Here is a 22,201-nt window from a genome sequence, read left to right on the forward strand (position 1 = left end):
ATTTTTACAATAAGGCGGAAGGCAAAGTGTTTGTCGCTCGCAATGGTATTTTCTTAGAAAAGGAGTTTCTCTCAAAAGGATTTAGTGGGAGCAAGGTGCAACTTGAAGAAATTCAGGAAACACCCGAAACTGTTTCAGCACCCACTGAAGATCCACGGGATGTGCAAGATGTTGCACAACCCGTAGTTGAGGCACCAGCCCCATGAAGGTCTATAAGGGCACGTCGCACTACTGACAAGCTCAACCTCCTTATTACGGAGGAGCGCCATGTATTATTGATGGAAAATGATGAGCCCTTGACCTACAAAGAAGCAATGCTGTGACCCGACTCCGACAAATGGCTTGAAGCCATGGAATCCGAGTTAAAATCCATGCATGATAATCAAGTTTGGAACTTGGTCGATCAGATTAACAGTGTAAGACCTGTCGACTGTAAGTGGATTTTTAAGAAAAAATTAGACATGGATGGAAATGTTCACATCTATAAGGCACGATTGGTGGCGAAAGGTTTCCGACAAATTCACGGTGTTGACTATGAGGAAACCTTTTCGCCCGTCGCAATGCTAAAGTCTGTTCGGATTCTCCTAGCAATTGCCGCGTATTATGACTATGAGATATGGCAAATGGATGTCAAAACCGCTTTTCTTAATGGACATCTAAGTGAGGATGTGTATATGACACAGCCTGAAGGTTTTGTCGATCCTAAAAATGCTGGGAAAATATGTAAGCTTCAGAGGTCCATCTATGGATTGAAGCAAGCATCTCGGAGTTGGAATATTCGTTTTGATGAAGTAGTCAAAGGGTTTGGCTTCATCAAGAATGAAGATGAGCCTTGTGTTTACAAAAAGGCTAGTGGGAGCGCACTTGTGTTTCTGGTCCTATATGTGGATGACATATTACTGATCGGAAATGATATTCCAATGCTTGAAGCCGTTAAAACCTCATTGAAAAAGAGTTTTTCGATGAAGGATTTAGGAGAGGCGGCTTATATTCTGGGTATTAGGATCTATAGAGATAGATCAAAAAGGCTAATTGGATTGAGCCAAGACACGTACATTGACAAGATATTAAATCGGTTCAATATGCAAGATTCCAAGAAAGATTTCTCGCCAATGTCACATGGCATTACTCTAAGCAAGAGTCAGTGTGCTACGACACCTGATGAGCAAAAGAGGATGAGTACGATTCCTTATGCTTCAGCCATAGGGTCGATCATGTATGCTATGCTTTGCACGCGCCCAGATGTTTCCTTTGCTCTAAGTGTTACGAGCAGGTATCAGTCAGATTTCGGTGAACCTCACTGGACAATTGTAAAGAGTATCCTTAAGTACTTGAGAAGAACTAAGGATATGTTCCTAATATTTGGAGGCGAAGATGAGCTCCTTGTAAAGGGTTACACCGATGCTAGTTTTCAAACAGACAAAGATGACTCCAAATCGCAATCCGGTTTTGTTTTCTGCCTCAATGGTGGGGCAGTGAGCTGGAAGAGTTCCAAGCAAGATACGGTGGCTGATTCGACGACAGAGGCCGAGTATATTGCAGCTTCCGAAGCTGCAAAAGAAGCTGTTTGGATCAGAAAGTTTGTTTCTGACTTGGGTGTTGTTCCTAGTGCGTCCAGTCCAGTGGACCTCTATTGTGATAATAGTGGTGCCGTTGCACTAACAAAGGAGCCTAGAACAACTAAGAAGTCCAGACATATACTGCGAAAGTATCACCTCATCCGTAACTTTGTTGAGAGAGGTGATGTGAAGGTTTGCAAGGTGCACACGGATGCAAACGTTGCTGATCCGTTGACGAAGCCTCTCCCACAACCAAAGCATGAGGCGCACATGAGATCTATGGGTATTAGATACTTACATCAGTGATTCTAGTGTGCGTGGGAGATTTTGTGTCATGAGTATGTTTATGTAATGATAAATAATTGTTATTTGTTCCATGGATGATTATTTTACATTGATTATCAAGTATGTGACTTGTTCGTGAAACTCTTTGTTGAAAATGATATGATTCTAAATTATCCCTAGTTTATGTCGTTGTGTGGGACAACAACGACGTTGAGACTAGCACATGCATTAATTGATGATCATGTTTCACGGATCATGGATATGGAGATATCGGATTAATGATGTGGACACATGTTGGTGAACATGGTGTTGGATTGACCCACGCCAAGACAATGTTGGGATTGTTATTTTGTATGTGCCATTAGTTGTTCTTGAGTGTTATACCTACTGAATCCTTAGACCTGAGATCGTCATTGTTTCTCACTGTGTGTAGTGGTGCATCTTGGGGCTGCTAAACGCTACTCCGTGACTGGGTAGTTACAAAAGCAGCTTACAGGTATGTCATGAAACATGGAATGGGATGTGAGCGGATCAAGATGGAATTTGCCCCCCTAGATAACGGGAGAGATATCTCTGGGCCCCTCGAGATAGTTGGATTTGAAAGTGTATGGCCATGCCAAAGTGATTAAAGAGTTAATCATGATGACTAAAGGTTAGTTATGAATAGAATCCACTATTAGATCAAGAGAATGGTCGAGCTATCACAAAGGTGGCACGCATCTCGCTTTGAGCTTGACTGGTATCGTGTGGCAAAGGGATCGGTGTATGAGTATATCTATGGTTCGGCCGATATGATCTTTATGTGTATTTGTGAGTCACTATGCCCTGCTAGGTGCCGCTATTGACTTGTGATTCGGAAATGATTTCCGATCACGACCACCTACACATGAACCTAACGGGTCACACACTTAAGGGGTTTGGAATGTTGGAAAGCTTGCATGTATGATTGTCTCTAGTGCAAGTGGGAGATTGTTGGTGATATGCCCAAGAGCCCATCATCACAATACGGTTTAAAGGCCCAAGTGGATATTGATCCAAGAGGGATTAGGGTTACTAATGGGCCTATGAGATAGAAGCCCATTAGTACGCCCTATATATATGAGGGAGGGGTTAGGGGGGCGATGACCTGAGCCGCGCCACCTCCCTCTCTCTCGGCCGCCGCCCTTGTCGTGCGTGCGGTGCTAGCACACCGACGCCCGGCGTTTCATCTCCGTACGTGTGGACTCCGTGGAGGCGCTGCTGCGACTGCTGCGCTGATCGGCTGCTGGGATCAAGTACGAGGAGCTCGGTTCGTGGGACGTGATCGACTACTTCCTCTACATCGACGCGCGACTTCTTCCGCTGCGCTGCGCGTCTAGTGGTAACGATCTATGATCTTCTACTCGCAAATATTTTGGGTTTATGCGGTAGTGATGCTAGCGTAGCCTACCCGTTTCCCTTCGCTGGCAAACTTTTTCCGTGACCTCTTGCGCCTTCCGTTCCGTTTGGTCGACGATCGATGTGGACAGCAGTATTTATGGCCGGCGAGCCGGCCTGATCTCAGCATCAGATAAAACCAGCTAGCACCAGTCAGCAAGCGTAGCCTAAGTGCACCAGTCAGCACCGGTCGAGGAAGAGAGCCGACATGCATGCCTGTTTTTGGTCCATGACTTCCTGTTCATGGTGATCTCAGCCTAAGTGCTCCTCTCTCCAAATCTGATCGTTATCGGAGCCAGACTCGTTGCGTTAACCGAACACGATGGTGATTTGGGCGGGGTCAGGGCGAGCGAGCTGACAATGATTAGCGCTTTGGACTGGGAGTGTGGAGTGGGAGAATGGATCTGGATGCGATTAAAAAAGAGCACGCCCCATGTGCGTGTAATGCCGGCCGTACATGTGTCATGTGTGTTGTGGGCGCATGGGATGGTGTTCTGTGCCTTAAACATATTTTTGGGCGTGAGATATTTCTCCGCGGTCTAGAAGTGATAGTAGAATGGTGTCATGGTTCAGATTTCAGAATGTCTAATATTACCGCAAAGTGAGTAATGACTCCCAAAGAATGGTGTCATGGTGATCGGACCATATCAGTGGATTGCGTGCGTGAGACATCCGAGTATCATAGTACCGTGACTCGAATGTTTAGCTGGCCTTCTACTTTCGAACCTTTTCAAATCTGTTCATTTTTTTATAATATAAAGTTCCTTTCCGAATATGCAGCGACATCAAACAGGGGATCTAAACGAGAACGTAGATTAAACAACTATGCGCGGTAAAGATGCGTGTCGCCTTTCAAAAAAGAAAGAAAGATGCGTGTAGCGAAACATTGCAAGAATATGTAAGGGCGATTTGAATTGGTAAACATTTGCATTGACTAAGATCCGGGAAAATGGCAGAAAACCCTGTGAAAAAACAAAAAGAAAATGCCATCAGTACGGTTTCACACGATGACACGTTGCAGCGGGCCCGCGGAAAACGCCGCCGCCGCCGCCGCCGCCTGTAGGTAGTACCAGAGCCATACACCGACACACGGCACCATGTGGGCCCAACGGCGCGGAAAGTCCAAAACGCCCATGGACCAGGTCCATGATATTTTTGCCCCGGAATGGCACGCCTCGCTCTACAAAATAGACCGGCCACGCGCGTGCGAGGCTAAACGCAGCAGTAGCAGCACGGCCGTCGTCCTCCGTTTCCTCCTCGCCGCACCGGGGGGCAATCCGCAAGCCATTCTCTCCTCCTCGATTCCCCTCGTCGCGGGATCGCCGGATCTCCCTTGCACACCGCGGCCGGAGAAGAGGAGGAGAGGGGCAGCCTCATTCATCGGATCGGCGTGCCTGTGCTGTCTGTGGTTTCGATTTTCCTTTTTCCCCCCTTATTTTTCCAGGTTGATAAGATTTGGGGGCGATCGCCATGGGATTCGGGATGGGGAATAACGGGGCGAGCTCGTCGTCGTCGCGGCTGGACCCCGCCCCGCTCCTGCCGCACCATGGCAGCGCGGGCGGCGAGATCGGCCTGTCGTCGCAGCCCAAGACGTTCGCCAACGTCTTCATCGCGGTGGTCGGCGCCGGCGTGCTGGGGCTGCCGTACACCTTCTCGCACACCGGGTGGGCGGCGGGGTCGCTGCTGCTCTTCGTCGTCGCCGCGCTCACCTTCTACTGCATGATGCTGCTCGTCGCGTGCCGCCGCCGCCTCGCCGACGAGCACCCGAAGATCGCTTCGTTCGGGGACCTGGGGGACGCCGTGTTCGGCGCGCACGGGCGGTCCGCCGTGGACGTGATGCTGGTGCTCAGCCAAGTGAGCTTCTGCATCGGGTACCTCATCTTCATCTCCAACACCATGGCGCACCTCTACCCGATATTCGCGCCGTCGGCCTCCGCCCTCCTCTCCCCCAAGGCGCTATTCATCTGGGCGATGCTGCCGTTCCAGCTCGGGCTCAATTCCATCAAGACGCTCACGCTGCTCGCGCCGCTCAGCATCTTCGCCGACGTCGTGGACCTCGGCGCCATGGGGGTTGTCCTTGGCCAGGACGTCGCTGCCTGGCTCGCCGAGCCCCCACCCGTGGTCGCGTTCGGCGGCCCTGCCGCGCTCCTCTACGGGCTCGGCGTCTCCGTGTACGCGTTCGAGGGAGTCGGCATGGTGCTGCCGCTGGAGGCGGAGGCGGCGAACAAGAGGAAGTTCGGCGTCACGCTCGGGCTGTCCATGGCGTTCATCGCCGTCATGTACGGGCTGTTCGGCGTGATGGGGTACGTCGCGTTCGGCGACGCCACAAGGGACATCATCACCACCAACCTCGGCGCCGGGTGGTTGTCGGCCGCCGTGCAGCTGGGGCTGTGCATCAACCTCTTCTTCACGATGCCGGTGATGATGAACCCCGTGTACGAGGTCGCCGAGCGCCTGCTCCACGGCAAGCGCTACTGCTGGTGGCTCCGGTGGCTGCTCGTCGTCGTCGTCGGGCTCGCCGCTATGTACGTGCCCAACTTCACCGACTTCCTGGCGCTCGTCGGGAGCAGCGTCTGCGTCGTCCTCGGGTTCGTGCTGCCGGCCTCGTTCCACCTCAAGGTGTTCGGCGCCGAGATGGGCTGGCCCGGGGTGCTCTCCGACGTCCTCCTGGTCGTGCTCGGGCTCGCGCTCGCCGTGTTCGGGACGTACACATCGCTGCTGCAAATCTTCCACTCGTCCAGCGTTTGATCTCCCCACCATGGCTCCATTTGCTATCTGCCGAGTAAATTCATCCTCGGGCGGATTAATTTCAGGTACGTTGGTCGCGCCTCTGTTCAGAGAAGTGGAACAGGGGAGGAACGGCCGCCCATCTCAGCTGATTTGGGCGTGGATTTGCAGCGGTCGTCGCATTCTTCCAGGGCAGACTACGTTATTGATGTTGTTCGATTGGGTTGTATAGCATGGGAAGAATATAATCTCTCTGCTTTTGCCGCGGCAGATTGCAGTTACTCCATGTAGCAATGTAATAGGAATGTTTGCATCCTAGATGATCCTCCTGCTGTGCACGATGGATTCGATGAAAGGGCAACATTCTCAGGTCATGGAAGCTTATCTGTTTATTGTAGTGTTTGCTTGCAGTTCTCATGCTGTCTTGTGAATTGGCCCTTCGGCAGGTGGAGGAACTGGGACGAGTTCAAGCCAGTACGTAATAGTACTACAATATTAGTAGCCGTCAAAGTGTACTCTAAGTTTCTCGGCTTTTTAATTGGAGGCCAATGTATAGGCGTATAGCCAAGCAATTGGGACGAGCCTTATCTGACAACTTGTCTCGGTATCTTCCTTGATTTCAGTCTCGTTATGCCCACAGCCCAAGCAATTGCAATGTATATTACTCGTACGTTTAGTATTTTCTATGTTTGTGTTTGTTGTCTCTAATAAAAGGGAAGCATCTCCAGCAGTTCTCTAATAATTATTTCTGATATTGGAGGATGTCCCAATAGCAACTTTAGGATTATTGAGGGAGTTGCTTTTGCAGTCTCCCAATAATCTCATCTCAATCCAACTACTTTATTGGAAGAGTCACAACTCCCCTTTTATTTGGGGAGAGTTAGGATGAATTATTAGATTGTCCCAATAACTATTGAGAAAAAGTAAATGTTTAGGGAGACTGTTGAAGTACTATTTTCTTATCAATTCTCCCAACATGGTAGTTGGATTAGGGGCTGGGAGACTGCTAGAGATGCTCTAAGCAAGCTAGCAAACTACAGTCCAGAAAACAATTTCAATTCGACTTGCATTTCGCTTTCGTCCCCAAAGTTGAAAGTTCAGAGAATTCTACTCTGGCACTAGGTTCGATTCAGCTTACTCGTATATACTGTTATGATAGCACGAGACATTCCGGAGGTACAAGTACACCAAGCTACGGCAAATGACTTCCTTCCTTCTCACCAAGCAAGAATATAGAAACACCACTGACACCCAGAAGATGAAAACATAAACTCGTCAGTCTCTCCTCGAGTACCTTTAGAAATCCCCCGTGATCGATGGGCCATGGCACATTAGCTGAAACTGTTCTTATCTTGGGTGTTGCTCGTCACTCTGCTTATCGCCTCTCCGAGCCATGTATTACTATAGCTCAACACTCAAGGTTCAAAAAAACGTGATTAAACATCGTTTAATCGAGATTAAACGCTAGACGGCGGCCTAACGTCTCGTTTAGGGCCTAGGCGCCCAATTAAGCGTTGGGCGTGCCTAGACGCTGCGTCTACGCACTAGGCGGAGCGTAGGCGGCGCGGACGCGTGAAAAAACGACGCTAGGCGTCGCTGGGCGGGAGGGTCGGGCGGCGGCCGCGCGCGCAGAAAGTGCGAGCAGGAAAAAAGGGCGGGCTGCGGGCGGACTGCGCCAAAACAGAGCGGGCGGCAGGGATTAGATAGGTACGCGGGCTGCGGGCGGACTGCGCCAAAACAGAGCGGGCGGCAGGGATTAGATAGGTACGAACCTTTTCTTTCCTCGCACACGCGAGGCTATGACCCGTTGTTGTTCTTCCGCTTCCTGCCGGTAGCGAGCGGAGCCCTGCGCCCCTGCTCCAGAAATCGCACGGCCTGGAGGGGAATCGAGGGAGCTGCTCAAGAAATCAGCACATCCTGGAGGGAAATCGAGTGCTGGTGCAGGCGGCGGCGTTCTCCTCGGTCCGTCCCCTGCGTTGTCGCCGGCAAAGCCATGCGCCCCTGCTGCACACCTGCGTCCTCTGCTCCTCGACATAGATCCAATCAAGGTGCTCCTACAATCTCTCCCCCCGTTAATCCGTTAATTTCTCCTTCACTGGATTGTTTATTCTCTGTATGACTGCTACTGCATGGATGTCTGCTAGTGATACTTGCCAATTGGTTGATGAATTGGATCGGGGTCTGCAGTCTTCTAGTCTTTATGTGTGCTACCTCTGTATTACTTAGTACTTACTACTAATCTTGCTCTCAGCAGCACAAAAATAAATAAAAAATAAAAAAAACACACAAACGATTAATCACGTTTAATCTACGTTTAATCTTCCTAGGCGCTAGTCAGTAGGCTAGCGCCTGCCTAGCGCCTAGCGTTTTCTTGAACATTGTCAACACTCCCAAGATGTTACTGTCGCCACTGACCAGATAACGGCTCTAGATGTTCAGGCAGCTGAAACGGCTCTTGTTGAGCCGAGGCGCCGCTTTTCTCGACCGTCTCGAGTCTCGAGTCTCGACCCTAAACCCTCAACACGAGAATCGCTTGGCGTGACTTCATTTCTCTTTCAGGGTGGGGTTAGTCTGGCCCTTTTACTACATGATGATCCTTTGCTATCTTCCTGATGTTGATTTGTCATTGCTTTTGGAATCAGGTGACCAAGATCATTATGTTGCAAAGCCTCTTAAAATCTTATCGCTTGCACGATCGGTTGGGCACACACCGCTACTCACTTTTTCGGATGACGGGATGAGAGTGATGTTTGTCCTTTTTTCGGAAGAGGTGCTACTAGGTTTTGGCCCAATTTCAGACACCACCCCACTGCATTTGGGCCCAGAAGACCAACCGAAATTGGTTTCGAGGCATTGTTTTGCCAATAGTATGTTTTCATCAGAGATGCAATGTTCAAGTGTATGTGTTTTCATTTAAAGGCGTAACATGTTTTTTGGGGTAACTGAACATTACAGTTCTGTAACTACAAGTCTATGATGTATTTCGTCGGGTAAACTTTTTATTCTGGTGTCAATGTTCAATAATAGCTCAAGGATGCAAGTGTTTAGATAGTGTATGGCTGCCAGACTTTTGTGCATTGCGTGTTTGGTTAATAGCTGTCAGTAATAATTAGCACATTCTCCATTCATCCCATCTGGTTATAAAAAGCTGGTTGCCTCTCTTTCTTTTTTCAACTTAGATACTTTCTCGTATGAATGGTCACTTGTTGTCATTCAGTTAGTCTGATGGGACTTGTTCTTTTTTTCTTGCTTTACTTTTCTAGCCTCACTAGTTGAATGCCCGTGCGTTGCTATGGGTGATAAAAGTTTTTCATGAGGATTATTTGATATAGTTAAATGCCCGTGTGTTGCTACAGTGACCAATTGCATACCCAATATGTTCAATGTTTACCATGCAAATTACTGTAATAATTTGAGTTCAGAACTAAACTTCTGAATTTATTTTTGGTTTCTATTTGATGGTTAAGCAAATGAAAGAAGAAAAAAAAGATACCCCAACCCAAGGGTGGGATGCACAAGCAACAAATCGGTTGTCTGAATGCATCCATACATTGACGCATGCATGAACACTGGAAAATAAGATGGCAATGGGATATCAGGTTCCTTATCGGTATACAATATAAAACTCAGCTTGAACTTTAAAAACTGTTTATTGAATGCTCGTTCTTTGTAACTGACTGAAGCCTCCTGGTATTCATAGATGGGTTCCGTCATCTTGAGCACAAAGAAGTAGAGCAGCAAGCGCTTGCACGGGCACCCGCTTGTACATCACTAATGTAGTAATGTGGCACTGCTCTCATCCTGGTTTAGCTCTAAGGAAAATACACAAAACCACCAAAATCAATCTATTTCTTAGTCAAAACAATGCAATATCAAAATGTCTTACCAACTGTAGATCTGACAATTTTAAAATATCAAGTACAATCACTTGCTTGGATGAAGGAGAAGTGTCAAACAATCACTTGCTTGGATGAAAAACAAGAAACACAGATAATAGATTGTATCTGGGAAAGTCGACCATTAGAACAAAACATAAATAACTGAACTAAAATGCAAAAATGCTCAGATAAGAGGAACAAATTGGAGTTAACTCCAGTAGATTTTTCCAAATTCTCCAATTTCCCTTCCACTTCAGCAACTCTCACCTTGCGATGCTCTTCAAACCAAGCACTGAATTGAAGCAAATAGGATGATAAGAACTCACGAAAATATCGGATTCTTCACATCATAGATTTATCTATATTAAACAGCAGCCATCTGAAACGCACCGTGTCCTGCATTTTGGTATAACTTATTGTTTATGGGATTGAGGATCCTATCATCAAATAGTCAGGAAGCAGCGCGATCGACCAAAACAGCATAAAAACCCTGCATCACTGATATCATTATCTGCCCTTGTCAGTTAAACATCATTAGAAAATATCATAAGCGTTATTCATTTTATTAACCAAAGAATGCAAATATACTTCTCGTAAAATTTTTCAGGCTAGTGATACACACCAGTCAAAGCAAAGTAGAGAATTCCTTAAATGATGTGGCAACCCTTGACTATACAACATTAAGAGTTGTCCTGGCCTTTGGTCTTAGAAAAATAAAAGCTTGTTGAAAGGATCGGGTGCTCTAGCCTAAGAGGGGGAGGGGTGAATTAGGCACTCTAAAAACTTAGACCTATGTCTCCAACTAGTTTGCACAAAACTTAAACTAAAACAAGCTATCTAGATGTGCAACTATGGTTGTTCTAGTGTGAAACCCCTATCCCAGAAGAGTTTAGCAACCTATAGCCTTTCCTATTCAAGAAACTACTCTATGAAAGTAAAGGCATACAAATTGCTAGTATGAAATGCGGAAGCTTAATGAGCGGGATAGGAGATAGCAAACTCTTGACGCGGGTGTTTATCCCGTGGTTCGATTAGCCACAAAGACACATCTACATCCACGTTGTTGTAGCACTCACTAAGAGTATTGCTACTCGGCCACCAAGTCTCTTCCGTGAACACAATCACGGTCACCTTGGCCCCGGGTTCCACTAAGGAGCTTCTCCACAAAGGATGGGGGTCTCCACGTCCCCCGCACAAAGATGTCGTCGCCGCTCCACACCAAGTCGGAGGGTCGATGACGTTGCCGGAGAGCTTCACGCTCCAAGGTGCCGGCGCACCAAGCTCTTGTTTTGGTTCACTAGAGAACCACAACACAAAAGCTCGAGGCCTTGCAATCTCACTCACTAAGAGCTAATCCTTTACACAACACTCTCAAAGTGTGCTAAGGGCTAAGGATATGATCTTGATGCTTTTGTATGGCTTGGAGATGTTCTTGGGTGTGTGTGGGATGTCCAGCAACTCCAGCAATCTTCAAATGGCCGGGGTGAGGTGTATATATAGGTCACCAAGTCTTGTAGCCGTTGCTCCAACGGTCAGCTGAAAATCTGCGTATCACCGAAAGAACCGATGCCTCTGGCTGAGGTAGCGTCGGTTCTTCCGGTCACTCATAACCCGAAGTAGCCATTGAACTCCTGACAACTGACACAGTGATCACCGGTTGAACCGATACTTTGTACCGATGCATCACCGGTTCTTCCGGTGCTTAAGAATCTTCTCCTGGGCGCTGACGTTATTGCACCGACGCAATACTCCGATACACCGTCGGTTGAACTGGTGCTGAAGAATCTTCTCCTGGGCTCTTGACATCGTCTCTGGAACATAGGACGCCCAATGCACCGATGCCCTTTTTTGACCCGTCGGTTCAACCGGTGCCTATAGGCTGACTTGGCTTCGATTCCCTTATGCACCAGAATTCCATAGCATCGGTTCTTTCGACTACCATCGGATGCACCGATGCCCTTGGCGTCGATTCTTCCGGTGCTACTGACTGAAGAGCTTTCAGGGCGCTGCCCTGAGACCCGCGAGGGGCGGCTCCCCCTCGACCCCCATCCGCTAACCGGGCCTTCGGGCCTTGCTACGCCTATTTTTTCTTTCTCTTTGTCATCACTTGAACCTAAAAGCCTGAGAATGATCATCTTAATAATCATATTAGTCTAAGTGTTGTGTTGTCATTCGATCACCAAAATCACTCGAAATGGCATAAATAGTGCCATGTTCCTTACACTTGTAACACCATGTGAGAAAACGTCTTGTGATATTGTTATGAATGTTTCTCTAAAAAAATTAAAGCACTTTACGAAGGTATAACAAAACTACCAAATTTTATAAATGTACCTGATAGATAGGCATGTAGAGAACACACTGACATGATCTTCTACCTTTATCATATTTACGCCCTTAACTTCATTATGCTTCTTATTTGCAAGGAGAGCACCCTGCAGCCAAACAAATAATTCAGAGAACAAAATAGCATTGAGAATGCACAAATGAATGACCAGCCATCTGTATAGCCTTGTTAAGTTGTTCTAGTGTTATAGTAAGTAAAGAGGCATCCTCCATACACTGATTAAGCATCCTTTTTGTGTTATAGGGGCACAAACTTGACTCTGCATCATCTGTACTATGATTTAGCTCAAATATATAGGAATAGTTAGAAACAAAACAGGTCATGGATTCAAGCTTTGCTTGCAGTCACAAAATTATAATAGTACAAGCAGTAAAATGTCAAATTATTTTGGCGATTCAAAAAATGACATCTTAGAGAACAGTCACAGATCCAATCAGCTGATGGGCCGATGGTCCCAATTGCTGCGTCTTTTTTATTTTTATATTTTTCAAAAACATTTTTTACAGAAATATATTTTCAATTTCACAATTTACAGTTTTGTACTCTGGGGCCTGCCGCCCGGCAGGGGGCGGCAGGGACTTATATGTAAATAAAAAAATTTTATTTGCACGGAGGCCCTTGGTTGCCGAGTGCCATACTTTGCCGACGGGCAGCTCTCGGCAAAGTTAGGGCATGCCGTGTGTCACGTGTTTGCCGAGTGCACTTTGGCTGGCACTCGGCAAAGATCATGTTTGCCGAGTGCCCGTGGTCTGGCACTCGGCAAAGGCCGCGACACTCGGCAATTATTGGTTTTCCGGTAGTGCATGTTGGCGTAGCAGGGGCAGACGTCGTCATTGCCGGAGGTGTCCGGCCGGACACAGCCGCAGCGCTGGCAGGAGGTGTTGCATGCATTCAGGCACATCTTGGGCCCCCGGACTTGCTGCACCGCTACGAGCAGCTCGCGCCGAAGCAACCAATGGAAGAATTCATCGACGACCGGCCAGGTTGATCATATATACAAAGATATATACATGAGGATGAGGAGTAAGAAACAGATCGAGAAGAATGATTCCATGGGTGAGCTGATTACCGATGGTGTGACCCTGTCCATGGGAAGCAGTGGTCTCCAGAACACGAAGAGAACAACAAGCAGGAATCAGCCAATGCACGTAAGTTTCATCATCAGCACGCACGCATCATCAATCAATCAGGGAAGAACGAATCGAGAGGCGCTGTGTTTGGTCAAGCTCGCTGTGTCTACTCACCTCGGCGAGGAGCAGGGCAACGACCAGCGAGAGAGCCAGGAGCAGCCTGGCCTTGCCCATGGTGGCGCGCGGAAGCTATAGCCTTGATCGCTTGCTTGGACGATGGGAGACTGGCACACACACGCAGCCTCTTCCATGCCCGAGCGAATCTCCTGCGGCCGCCGCCCCTCCCTTAATTAGACCCCTCAGACCGCCCCTACCGCCTTCGACGCGCCGCCACCGCGGCAGGGGGCGCCATGGAAGTGCGAGGGCACGTAGAGCAGCGCTAGGGCCCAAACGAATATCTCGCACTGCCACCGTCGGACCCCGCGGCCGCCGCCTCGCCGACCTCCTTGAGCTCGTCATGCTGAAGATCCAGGTGGGGGTCACGTACGGGGAGCCATCTGGGGCCAAGAAGGAGAAGGCGGAGTGGGAGAGAGGCGCTGGCGGAGTTGGAGAGGGGGCCGGCAGTGTTGGTGAGGGGCACCGCCATGGGCTAGAGGGGCGCCGCTGTGTTCAGCGGATAGGTGGGTAGAGGGAGCGGTGGTGAGAAAATTTTTTTTTTTTTGGCCAAAACGCTCCCGAGATGCGATTTCTACGGGTCTCCACCCCTCCCACCTCTCTTGGCCCTGACACGCGGGTCCGGCGTGAGGGGTACGGCGAACCCAATTTAAATGAGAAAAGTTTTTAATTATTTTCGATCTTTATAGTATAGATAGATAAAATAATAGACTTGTATTGTCAACTTGCTCTTCATAATGGTTCAGTCAACTGAATGAGGGCACGCTAATTGGCGCCAGAAGCTTTCCCAGCGCACGATTTCGGACCGGATTTTCTTTCCTTTTTAGAAATTTTTTATTCTGCATAATTTTCTAATTTTAGAAAATTATAATTTTTAAATATAATTTTTCACACATCTTCACTAAAGGTAAATTCTCATCGTAGCTTTTCAGGACGTACATAACTTTTATGTATAACTCTTTCTTAACAACTTGAAATAAATAATTTTTAGCACAACTTTTACAGAACATACAAGACTTAATGCATAGTTTTCTAAAATAACTTACATAGAATAACTTTTAGCACAACTTGTATGAAGATTATCTCAAAAAATTTCACACAACTTTTAATGCACAAATACATACAAATTTATCTTGCAACTTGTAAGCACAAGTCTCGGTATAATTTTTAGTATGACTTTCATATAAAAGTTGTGAATAAAACTTCAGACATAAAGTAGAAGATAAAAAGGAAAAAGCTGAAAAAGAAAAATAAATGAAACCCTTATAGAACGTTAAGAGAAAAACAGACATGAAAAAAACAAATACTTGTGCCATCACGTCACTCACATGGGTGGTGCAATTAACACCTGCTGCGCCACTCCACATCGCATGCCACGAAGCGCGCCAGCGCGCGACCTCAGAGATGGATTTCCCGAACTGAATGTTGTATTGGCATGGTCCATTTTTTACATATATTCAGTAGTCTTAATTGTTCAGCTTAATCATTCTTTTCATTATGTTGTTAGTGTATCTGATTAATTGTTCTGATTTGGAGTTTATCAGCACTTTGCATAGCATTCCTGTGATATAATGTTGTCTACATTTGTTCTTAAATGGTTTGTTTCCTTAAGTTAGTGTTTGTTTTTGAATGGTTTGTTTCCTTCACATGCACAATATATGTGTATTATGGTTAGTAAGTGCAAGCCATATGAAAATTTCCTCACTTTTAGCCACAAGAAAAATAATACAAGGGTTCATAGTGCAAATTTTGTATTGAATATTTTGTGGTGGATTGGTGAGTAATTTTGAGAATAAAGTAGGAAGAGGAAAAAGATGAACAGTGGAGGGGCCTGGGGGGACTGAATGGATCGATCCCCTCTCGATCCTTCTAAGCTTCTATCTGCTTCTCCTACTATTTTACACTTTAGTCTTCATGTTACATACATTTTACGAACACAAAAACCAATACTTTAATTTGGTTCATCATCGTCGAAGAGCTGGAAGAGTGTGTATGATGCATGGTGAGTTTCTACATTTTAGCATAGAAGTGAAGCAACATCAATAGTATTGGATGCGGGCACACAAGGCATGCGTTGTGTATGATATGAAATATCTCTTAGTGGTCGAATCTCCATAGAATAAATGAACTATTAAATCTTTTGTAGATCAAAGGAGCTCACCAAACTGTAGTTACATTGGATCTAATCAACATGGCGAAGAGGAGATAAAAGAAAGGCATCTAGACAGATCAATTTGACTAGAACAATAAAGGATATGATGAGTTGTGGAGGATGCGGCCCAAGGACAAGCTAGATCGCGAGTGACTGGGAGGGTTGAATGGGAGGAGATGGGCTATGTTGCTACAAGACTTGGAAGCAGATGTTTGCATGGTTGTTTTGTTGCCTTGATTGTTGGGCCTAGCAGGTCATGGACCGCTAGAGCATCCGAAGCCACCTCTACCAGATACAAATATTTCACCCATTAAGACTACACATGTTATCTAATTAATAGTGCTAAAACTAAGTTAATCAATATGCTATGCCTATGATTTTCTTTTATTGCATTTGTTAATGTCGATGTTTATGGAATATATGGTGACAAGTAGGTTGGAACTTCCAACCTCATTTTTTTCGTGAGACTAGCATATGAGTAGGATACTTGTTTGTTTTCCCCCTCTAATTCCTCCACCTTGTTTATGTCCGTATTGTTGACGCTCCTTAGATCCCCAATTTACGTACCGCAAGCGCACGGATCGTGTAGCTTTTCCCTTAGAGTATTCCCCCAAGGTTTATCAATCCACGGAACAAGCATTCTACTATGCTTAACTAAGCACTAATGACATTGGTAAAAGATCTATATTGAGTGATTGAGTGTGAAATAGATCTAATCTAACCAATCTAATCTAATCTAGACTAGTGAGCAATGATAGGTGTGTGCACGAGATATGAAGAGCATTTGTCCATAGGGTATAGGATCACTAGAGATATAATCGCCGAGCAACAAAGAACGGATCTAATCTACCAAAGGTGTGTTCCAAGATCAAAACCTTTCCCTCCCGCATACTGTCACTACACGAGGATAATTAGTAACGAACAACAAGAACACGATAGTTGATGTAATTTAAGTAAACCATGCAAGAGCAAAGCAAACCAAAAGCCAATTCGCGACCTATTAAGCATCAAAGCATCATCAACAAGAATCATGATAGATCAATCTCATTAAGGATTCGGCAATTACAACTCAAAATCTCCTTACAACCCCATGAACAAATGAGGACTTTACCCCATGAAGCTAGGCGAAGCACAGTCGATCATGGTGATGAAATCTCCTGCAAGGGATGGATCCCTTGCTATCCTCCAACTTGCAGCGGCGCCGAGGGACGATGAGGCCTCCGGTGTCGCCTTTCTCTTGTGTCTAACTCGAATGGATCTCTCGAAATCGTCTCTAGATGCTCTCTCTCTCTCTCTCCTTCTTGACGGCGGCTTCGGGGCATATGTAGGCGTCTCTGGTCGATGGTTTTGGTAAAACACCGGCTAGGGTTGACGAGTACTTCACGCTGAAGAAAGTTGAGGCCGATTGGGCCCTGGAATGGGCGAGGCCGGCAGGCTTAAAGGCTCTAGGCCGGCCGGCCTGGGCTCCTTCTAGCCCCTTTCGGCTCTTCTCCTTATTCTTCATCTTAGCCCAGTTGTGACCCTGCGTCAAAACATCTCCGAAAATGTCCAATATCCTGCCAAAATGCAACATGCTCCAAAATCCAAGACGAAATCGAAAACGGTCAAGTTCGGGTGCCAAGTGGCGGGTTAGTACACGAATCATCCCGAAGAAATTACCAAAACCACTCCTAATTATATAATAAAATGGGTACTTAAGGAGCGCCAACACGTATGCGCATGAGTCATTCACTCGTCATAGCTCTAGTTGAACTTATCCAGCTATTTCACTATTTGGTTCTTTCCTAATACAAAAAAAAAAATTCAAGGTAGCTTTCAAGCCTGGTATTCCAGCAAGTAAAGTGCAAAAATCCACAAGATGTGCGCGCGATAATGACATAATGTAGCTAGGTACGCCACGAGGAAACGACAAGCATTTCTTGTTCTGTCGGAGAGAGTCGGTATTCACTGAAGGATAAGTACCAAGGAGACCATCAAAGCACGAGTGGCAATTCAGATCTAAAGCGTCAATGTGATGTGGCATGGATACCCGGTGATGTGGCATGGATACCCATTGTTCACATGATGGGCTCATGATATGCCAATATGGCGAACGTAAGCGGAGGATAGATTAGCATGCCACTCTGGGGATCCTTATCTTATAACCCATCTGTGGATGCCCAAAGAATTAGCCATCATGAACTATCTATAAAAGGCAAACCCTTGCTGATGGTAGAGCCCATTGAGGCATCAAACCAAAGTGAGATGCCTGTGGTGATAGAGGACAAGTGGTCGCAGCTCCCGCCGGAGCTCTTGCACCTCATTTGCCGCAAGCTGCCTGACACGGGCAACTTCATACAATTTCGTGCAGTGTGCACGTCATGGCAAGATGGTGCCCCTCTATCCGATCCACCTCCACAGCTCCCTTGGATTCTCGAGCATCGTGGGTCCAAACTCCAAGCTAGACGACATCTCTGCTTCTACAGCCATAGCTCTGGTAAGATGTATTGCGTTCTTGTGGGTGCTCGCTCTTCATGGCTCCTCGGGAGTGGTGCGTTCCAAGGTCATGTCATCGCCATTGCCGACCTAGCCAAGACCATGTTGTACAACCCATTCACGAGCGAGGTCCAAGCCTTGCGGCCTGCGCCATACAAGCCATGGCTTGATGGTGTGTTCCATGTAGTGGGTGATGGTGACGCGGGATGCATGGTGGTGAACACCTGCACCGTAACTCGACACTTCGCGTACTGCCGCCCAGGGGTGGATGCAGGATGGAACATCTTCGATGAACGCAAGGACATGTGCCATAATACATATTGTGGTGGGAGGTTCTTTGTTAATACAGGCGACAAAAGAACGCTCATCATTGATGCTGACACACGTGATGTCATGACCATAGTACCGGCACCATCCATGGAGAATTTTGCCACTGCCCTCGGTGACTACCTGGTGGCATCGCACGGGAAGATTCTGAGGGCCCTTCAATATCCACATGATGGAAACCAAGTTGCATCTGCGTCGGACTACTACTTCAATGTGTACCAGCTGGACATGCTCGACGACAACAAGGCTAGATGGAGAAAGGTAGAGACCATCGGGAATGCAGTGCTCTTCTTTGATAACCATGGCCATGGATTTTCACTAGAACCCAATGACTCGGCGGGGCTGAGGCGAGACTGCATCTACTTTGTGCACAAGAAGCGGATGTGGGTGCGATTTTGTAATTACCGCTCCTTATGTCGTTATAGTATTCATGACGGAAGGGTTGACAAGACTATGTCATTAGCTAACAAGCTTGGGGAAACCTGGGTTATCCCTAGCTTGTGTTATGCCGATGAATAGGCTCGATGAGGCAGCTTGGATTTGATTCACACAAGTTCTACTGGAATGTTGGTAGCATCCATCGTCGATCAACTTGGAAACAAATGGCATGCCACAGATCCTCTGTATAAGTGGTGTTGCCGGTATCTTTATATCAATTTTGTAAGTTTTTGCAATGTTTTGAATAAAATGGACTTATGCAATGATTTGTTTCGTGCAAGTAGGATCCGACACACATTTGAGCCATTTTATTGATGCTTTCATCTTTTTTGTAGTTCTTGTTAGGTTGATATGAGAACATTAAAAATATTTGGTTTATCTCATTGTAGCACATTAGGCTCACCTAGGTTTTGAGTGAAATGATCAAATCATCATAACTTGGTTGATATGGAAAGTGCATAAGCTCGAACTTGTTTCAAAGCATTGACTTTGCGGCAAATTCGGTCAATGGGGGGTCAATCTATGAGGTTGTTATATTAATTAGAAACATTTTACGGAGTGATATATTCACACGTGAACAAAGATGGTTGCCCACATGTCGCCACAGAGGTGAAGATGTAGGGAAGGATCTCGTTTCTTGATGAAAAACTGCGGCCTAGGTTGAAGTCTAGTAGACCAGAATTGTCCACGCGACATGTGCTGCTGATGCCCTTGTGCCGCTAGTGCTTTTTGTCTCGCCGGCCCACTTTCCCCTCCTTTTCAGAGGGATCTCGTCGGCCTGCCTCAAGAGAACTCTCAGTAGCTACATAATACAAATTGCATTGAAGGCGGCTATTTCTCTCTATGTGTGATTGGAATTAATCCAATAGCAATAGCCGAGCATCTTCACCTTAGGTGGCGTCTCCGCCATAACCACTCTCATCGCCTGTCCATAGCTATTGTCTTCTCCTCACCATGTCGTTTTCTCCTCGCCCCCGCCGCCTGTCACCGCCGCCGAGGGTGGTCCTGCCGAACCGTCGCTGCCGCCTGTCCTCCGCAATAAGCACCCGGTTGGATCTAGATAGCCCAAAACCAAGCCCCAAACACGTACCCTGCGTGGCGAGCGTAGACGCCTTCAGGGCTCAGCTTGTTCGGCTGGTGGGTTTTGGCTCCCAGTCGAACGGCTGGCGGATCGATCACCTTTCCTTCCAAAAAAACAAGGGCCAGCTACAGCTAGATTGGCTGGCTGAATTTCAGCCCCAGCCCCGCTGCTCTATACCAGCCGAACAGTATACAGCGTCAAAGCCCAATCCCGCGCGGCCAGCCCACCCGAAGCCTGACAACGGCGCGTGCGGCGGGGAAAGCAACGGATCACCCAACCCAAAAAGCGCACGGCACCGCCCTCCACAGCCGCGGGAGCCCGCTCCCATCCGATGGCGCAGCGCGCGCCACGTCTCCCCTTGGAAATCCCAAGGCGCCCATAAAAATGGCCGAAACGAATTGGTATTTCCGTCGCGCAGACGCCGCCGCAGCAGGCCAGAGAAAAAAAAAGCCCAAATTCAGATTCCGATCGCCGGTCGCCGCCCAATACGGGGATTGCGATCGCCATGGCCGCCACGGGCTGGTCGGATCTCCCGTCGGAGCTCCTCACCGACATCGCCGGCGGGATCACCGAGCTCGCCGACATCGCGCGCTTCCGCTCCGTCTGCTCGTCATGGCGCTCGGCGGCGGGGGACGCCGCGGCCGCGCCCCCGCCGCAGCCGCCGTGGCTCCTCCTCCCGTCCTCCCCGTCCCGGCTCTTCTTCTGCCCCAGGGAGGACCGAATCTACCCGGACCTCCGCCTGCCTCGCCCCGCCGCGGATGCGCACCACCGCCGCCGCCGCCGCCTCTACGCGTCCCCTCACGGCTGGATCCTCGCCGTCGACCCCACCGACCTCGCGGCCTCCCTCGTCCACCCCTTCACCGGCGCCACCCGCCCGCTCCCGCCGCTCCCGGCCTTCTTCGCGGAGACCGACGACCTGGCCTGGGACTGGTCCCCGCACGGCGTCATGGCGTCCTGCGGCGAGGGCCTCCTCTTCTGCGCCGCCGCCTCCTGGGCCCCGATCCCCGCCCTGGCCGACTGCAACGCCAGCAGCATCAACTACGCCGCCGGCGAGTTCTTCGTCTTCGAGGAGGACGTCTGCCGCACCACCGTCGTCGACGCGGTCACCCTCGACGTTGCTGCCGTCATCCCGGCCCCCGCCGTCGAGCTCCCCTCCGAGACGCGTCTCGTGGTTGCCGGCGAAGAGCTCTTCCTCCTCGTCAAGTCCAAGTGGATGTACCTCTTCGGCGACGACGTCGACTTCTCCAAGGCCTTCCATGTCAACCACCGCAGCGCCGATCCGGCCTGGCAGGAGCTCGACGGCATCGGCGACCGCGCGCTGTTCGTAGATTCCCTCCACGGGTTCGCCGTGCCGACGGCGGGATTTGGCAATCTCGAGAGCAACACCATCTACTCGGTGACCAGCAAGGAGGTGAACAACAGGCGTCAAACCACGGTGAACTACAGCGTCTCGGCGTTCAGCCTGGAGAGCCGGACCTCCAAGAAACTTGCGTGCCGGCTTAACGGCCGGGAGATGGCCATGCGTGGCGAGATGCCATCGTGGATCATACCAAGCTTGGTTGAAGGCTGAGATTGCGTGCTTGGAGATCTTCGTAATTGGGAAATCGGTCTTGCAACTTGATATATGGTTCTAGGTAAATTCTTCGGTGTCCTTGCAGGTGCATTATTCCTGTAAATTCTGCCACCTAGATTAAATTTCTCTCAGTTAACCACGCAGTCCATCATACATGAGTTATATTTGTTCGCAAACTTACCTCAAATTCGAAGGTAAATTCAGCATCATCTGTTGATGTTTAAGTTGAATAAAGTTTGTATGAACTATTAATTTCAAGTTGAATAAAGGTTGGTGATGTCACAGCTGAGCGTGTTGAGTACTTGAGTTCAGCATATAATAATATAATTTGAGAAATATGGTTATATATATTCAATATTGTGGACCTAGGAATATACTCTCAGGTACACTTTCTGATTTTTGGATGTCCTTTTCTATCTCGTTTTCAAGTTTGAATGGTCACTTAGATATAGCATGCTAGCATTGGTGGTCCATTTAAAGGACATTTGGAAAATCGCTGTACTCCCCTGTTGTCTGACTCTGCTAGATTCGTGGTGAAGCTTTGCGATTTGGCTGCGATGTGATGCCATCCCGGGGAGGAAAATACTCTGAGGGTGTGTTTAGGAGATGGACAAGGATGGGATAAAGGAAGGGATGACAGGGAGATGATGCATGGGCGGCGGGGAATAGCTGCTGATCGGATTGCTTGTGTGCGATCAT

At 48.0% G+C, this 22,201-nt stretch overlaps 3 protein-coding genes and 2 long non-coding RNA genes across 5 annotated transcripts; 4 read left to right on the forward strand and 1 right to left on the reverse strand.

Annotated features, from left to right (window-relative positions):
• Positions 1–4,449: 4,449 nt before the first annotated feature.
• Positions 4,450–6,624, forward strand: LOC120656767 (amino acid transporter AVT3B-like). The gene has a single exon (XM_039934952.1). It carries the CDS (start codon positions 4,731–4,733, stop codon positions 6,006–6,008), a length of 1,278 nt encoding a protein of 425 aa, XP_039790886.1. The 5' UTR covers positions 4,450–4,730; the 3' UTR covers positions 6,009–6,624.
• Positions 6,625–7,396: 772 nt separating this feature from the next.
• Positions 7,397–8,368, forward strand: LOC120656768. Its single transcript, XR_005667990.1, has 2 exons — positions 7,397–7,694; positions 7,752–8,368. It is a non-coding gene; the product is annotated as an uncharacterized LOC120656768 (long non-coding RNA).
• Positions 8,369–9,552: 1,184 nt separating this feature from the next.
• On the reverse strand, positions 9,553–10,676 carry LOC120654202. Its single transcript, XR_005667019.1, has 2 exons — positions 10,256–10,676; positions 9,553–10,157 (listed from the first exon to the last, which is right to left on the reverse strand). It is a non-coding gene; the product is annotated as an uncharacterized LOC120654202 (long non-coding RNA).
• A 7,176-nt stretch (positions 10,677–17,852) lies between these two features.
• On the forward strand, positions 17,853–18,929 carry LOC120653690. The gene has a single exon (XM_039931377.1). It carries the CDS (start codon positions 17,853–17,855, stop codon positions 18,927–18,929), a length of 1,077 nt encoding a protein of 358 aa, XP_039787311.1.
• Positions 18,930–20,323: 1,394 nt separating this feature from the next.
• Positions 20,324–21,824, forward strand: LOC120656769. Its single transcript, XM_039934953.1, has one exon. The coding sequence runs from the start codon at positions 20,435–20,437 to the stop codon at positions 21,497–21,499; it is 1,065 nt and encodes a 354-aa protein (XP_039790887.1). The 5' UTR covers positions 20,324–20,434; the 3' UTR covers positions 21,500–21,824.
• The last annotated feature ends 377 nt before the right edge of the window (positions 21,825–22,201 follow it).

Source organism: Panicum virgatum, chromosome 1N (assembly GCF_016808335.1).
Source record: "Panicum virgatum strain AP13 chromosome 1N, P.virgatum_v5, whole genome shotgun sequence".
NCBI classification, from domain to species: domain Eukaryota; kingdom Viridiplantae; phylum Streptophyta; class Magnoliopsida; order Poales; family Poaceae; genus Panicum; species Panicum virgatum.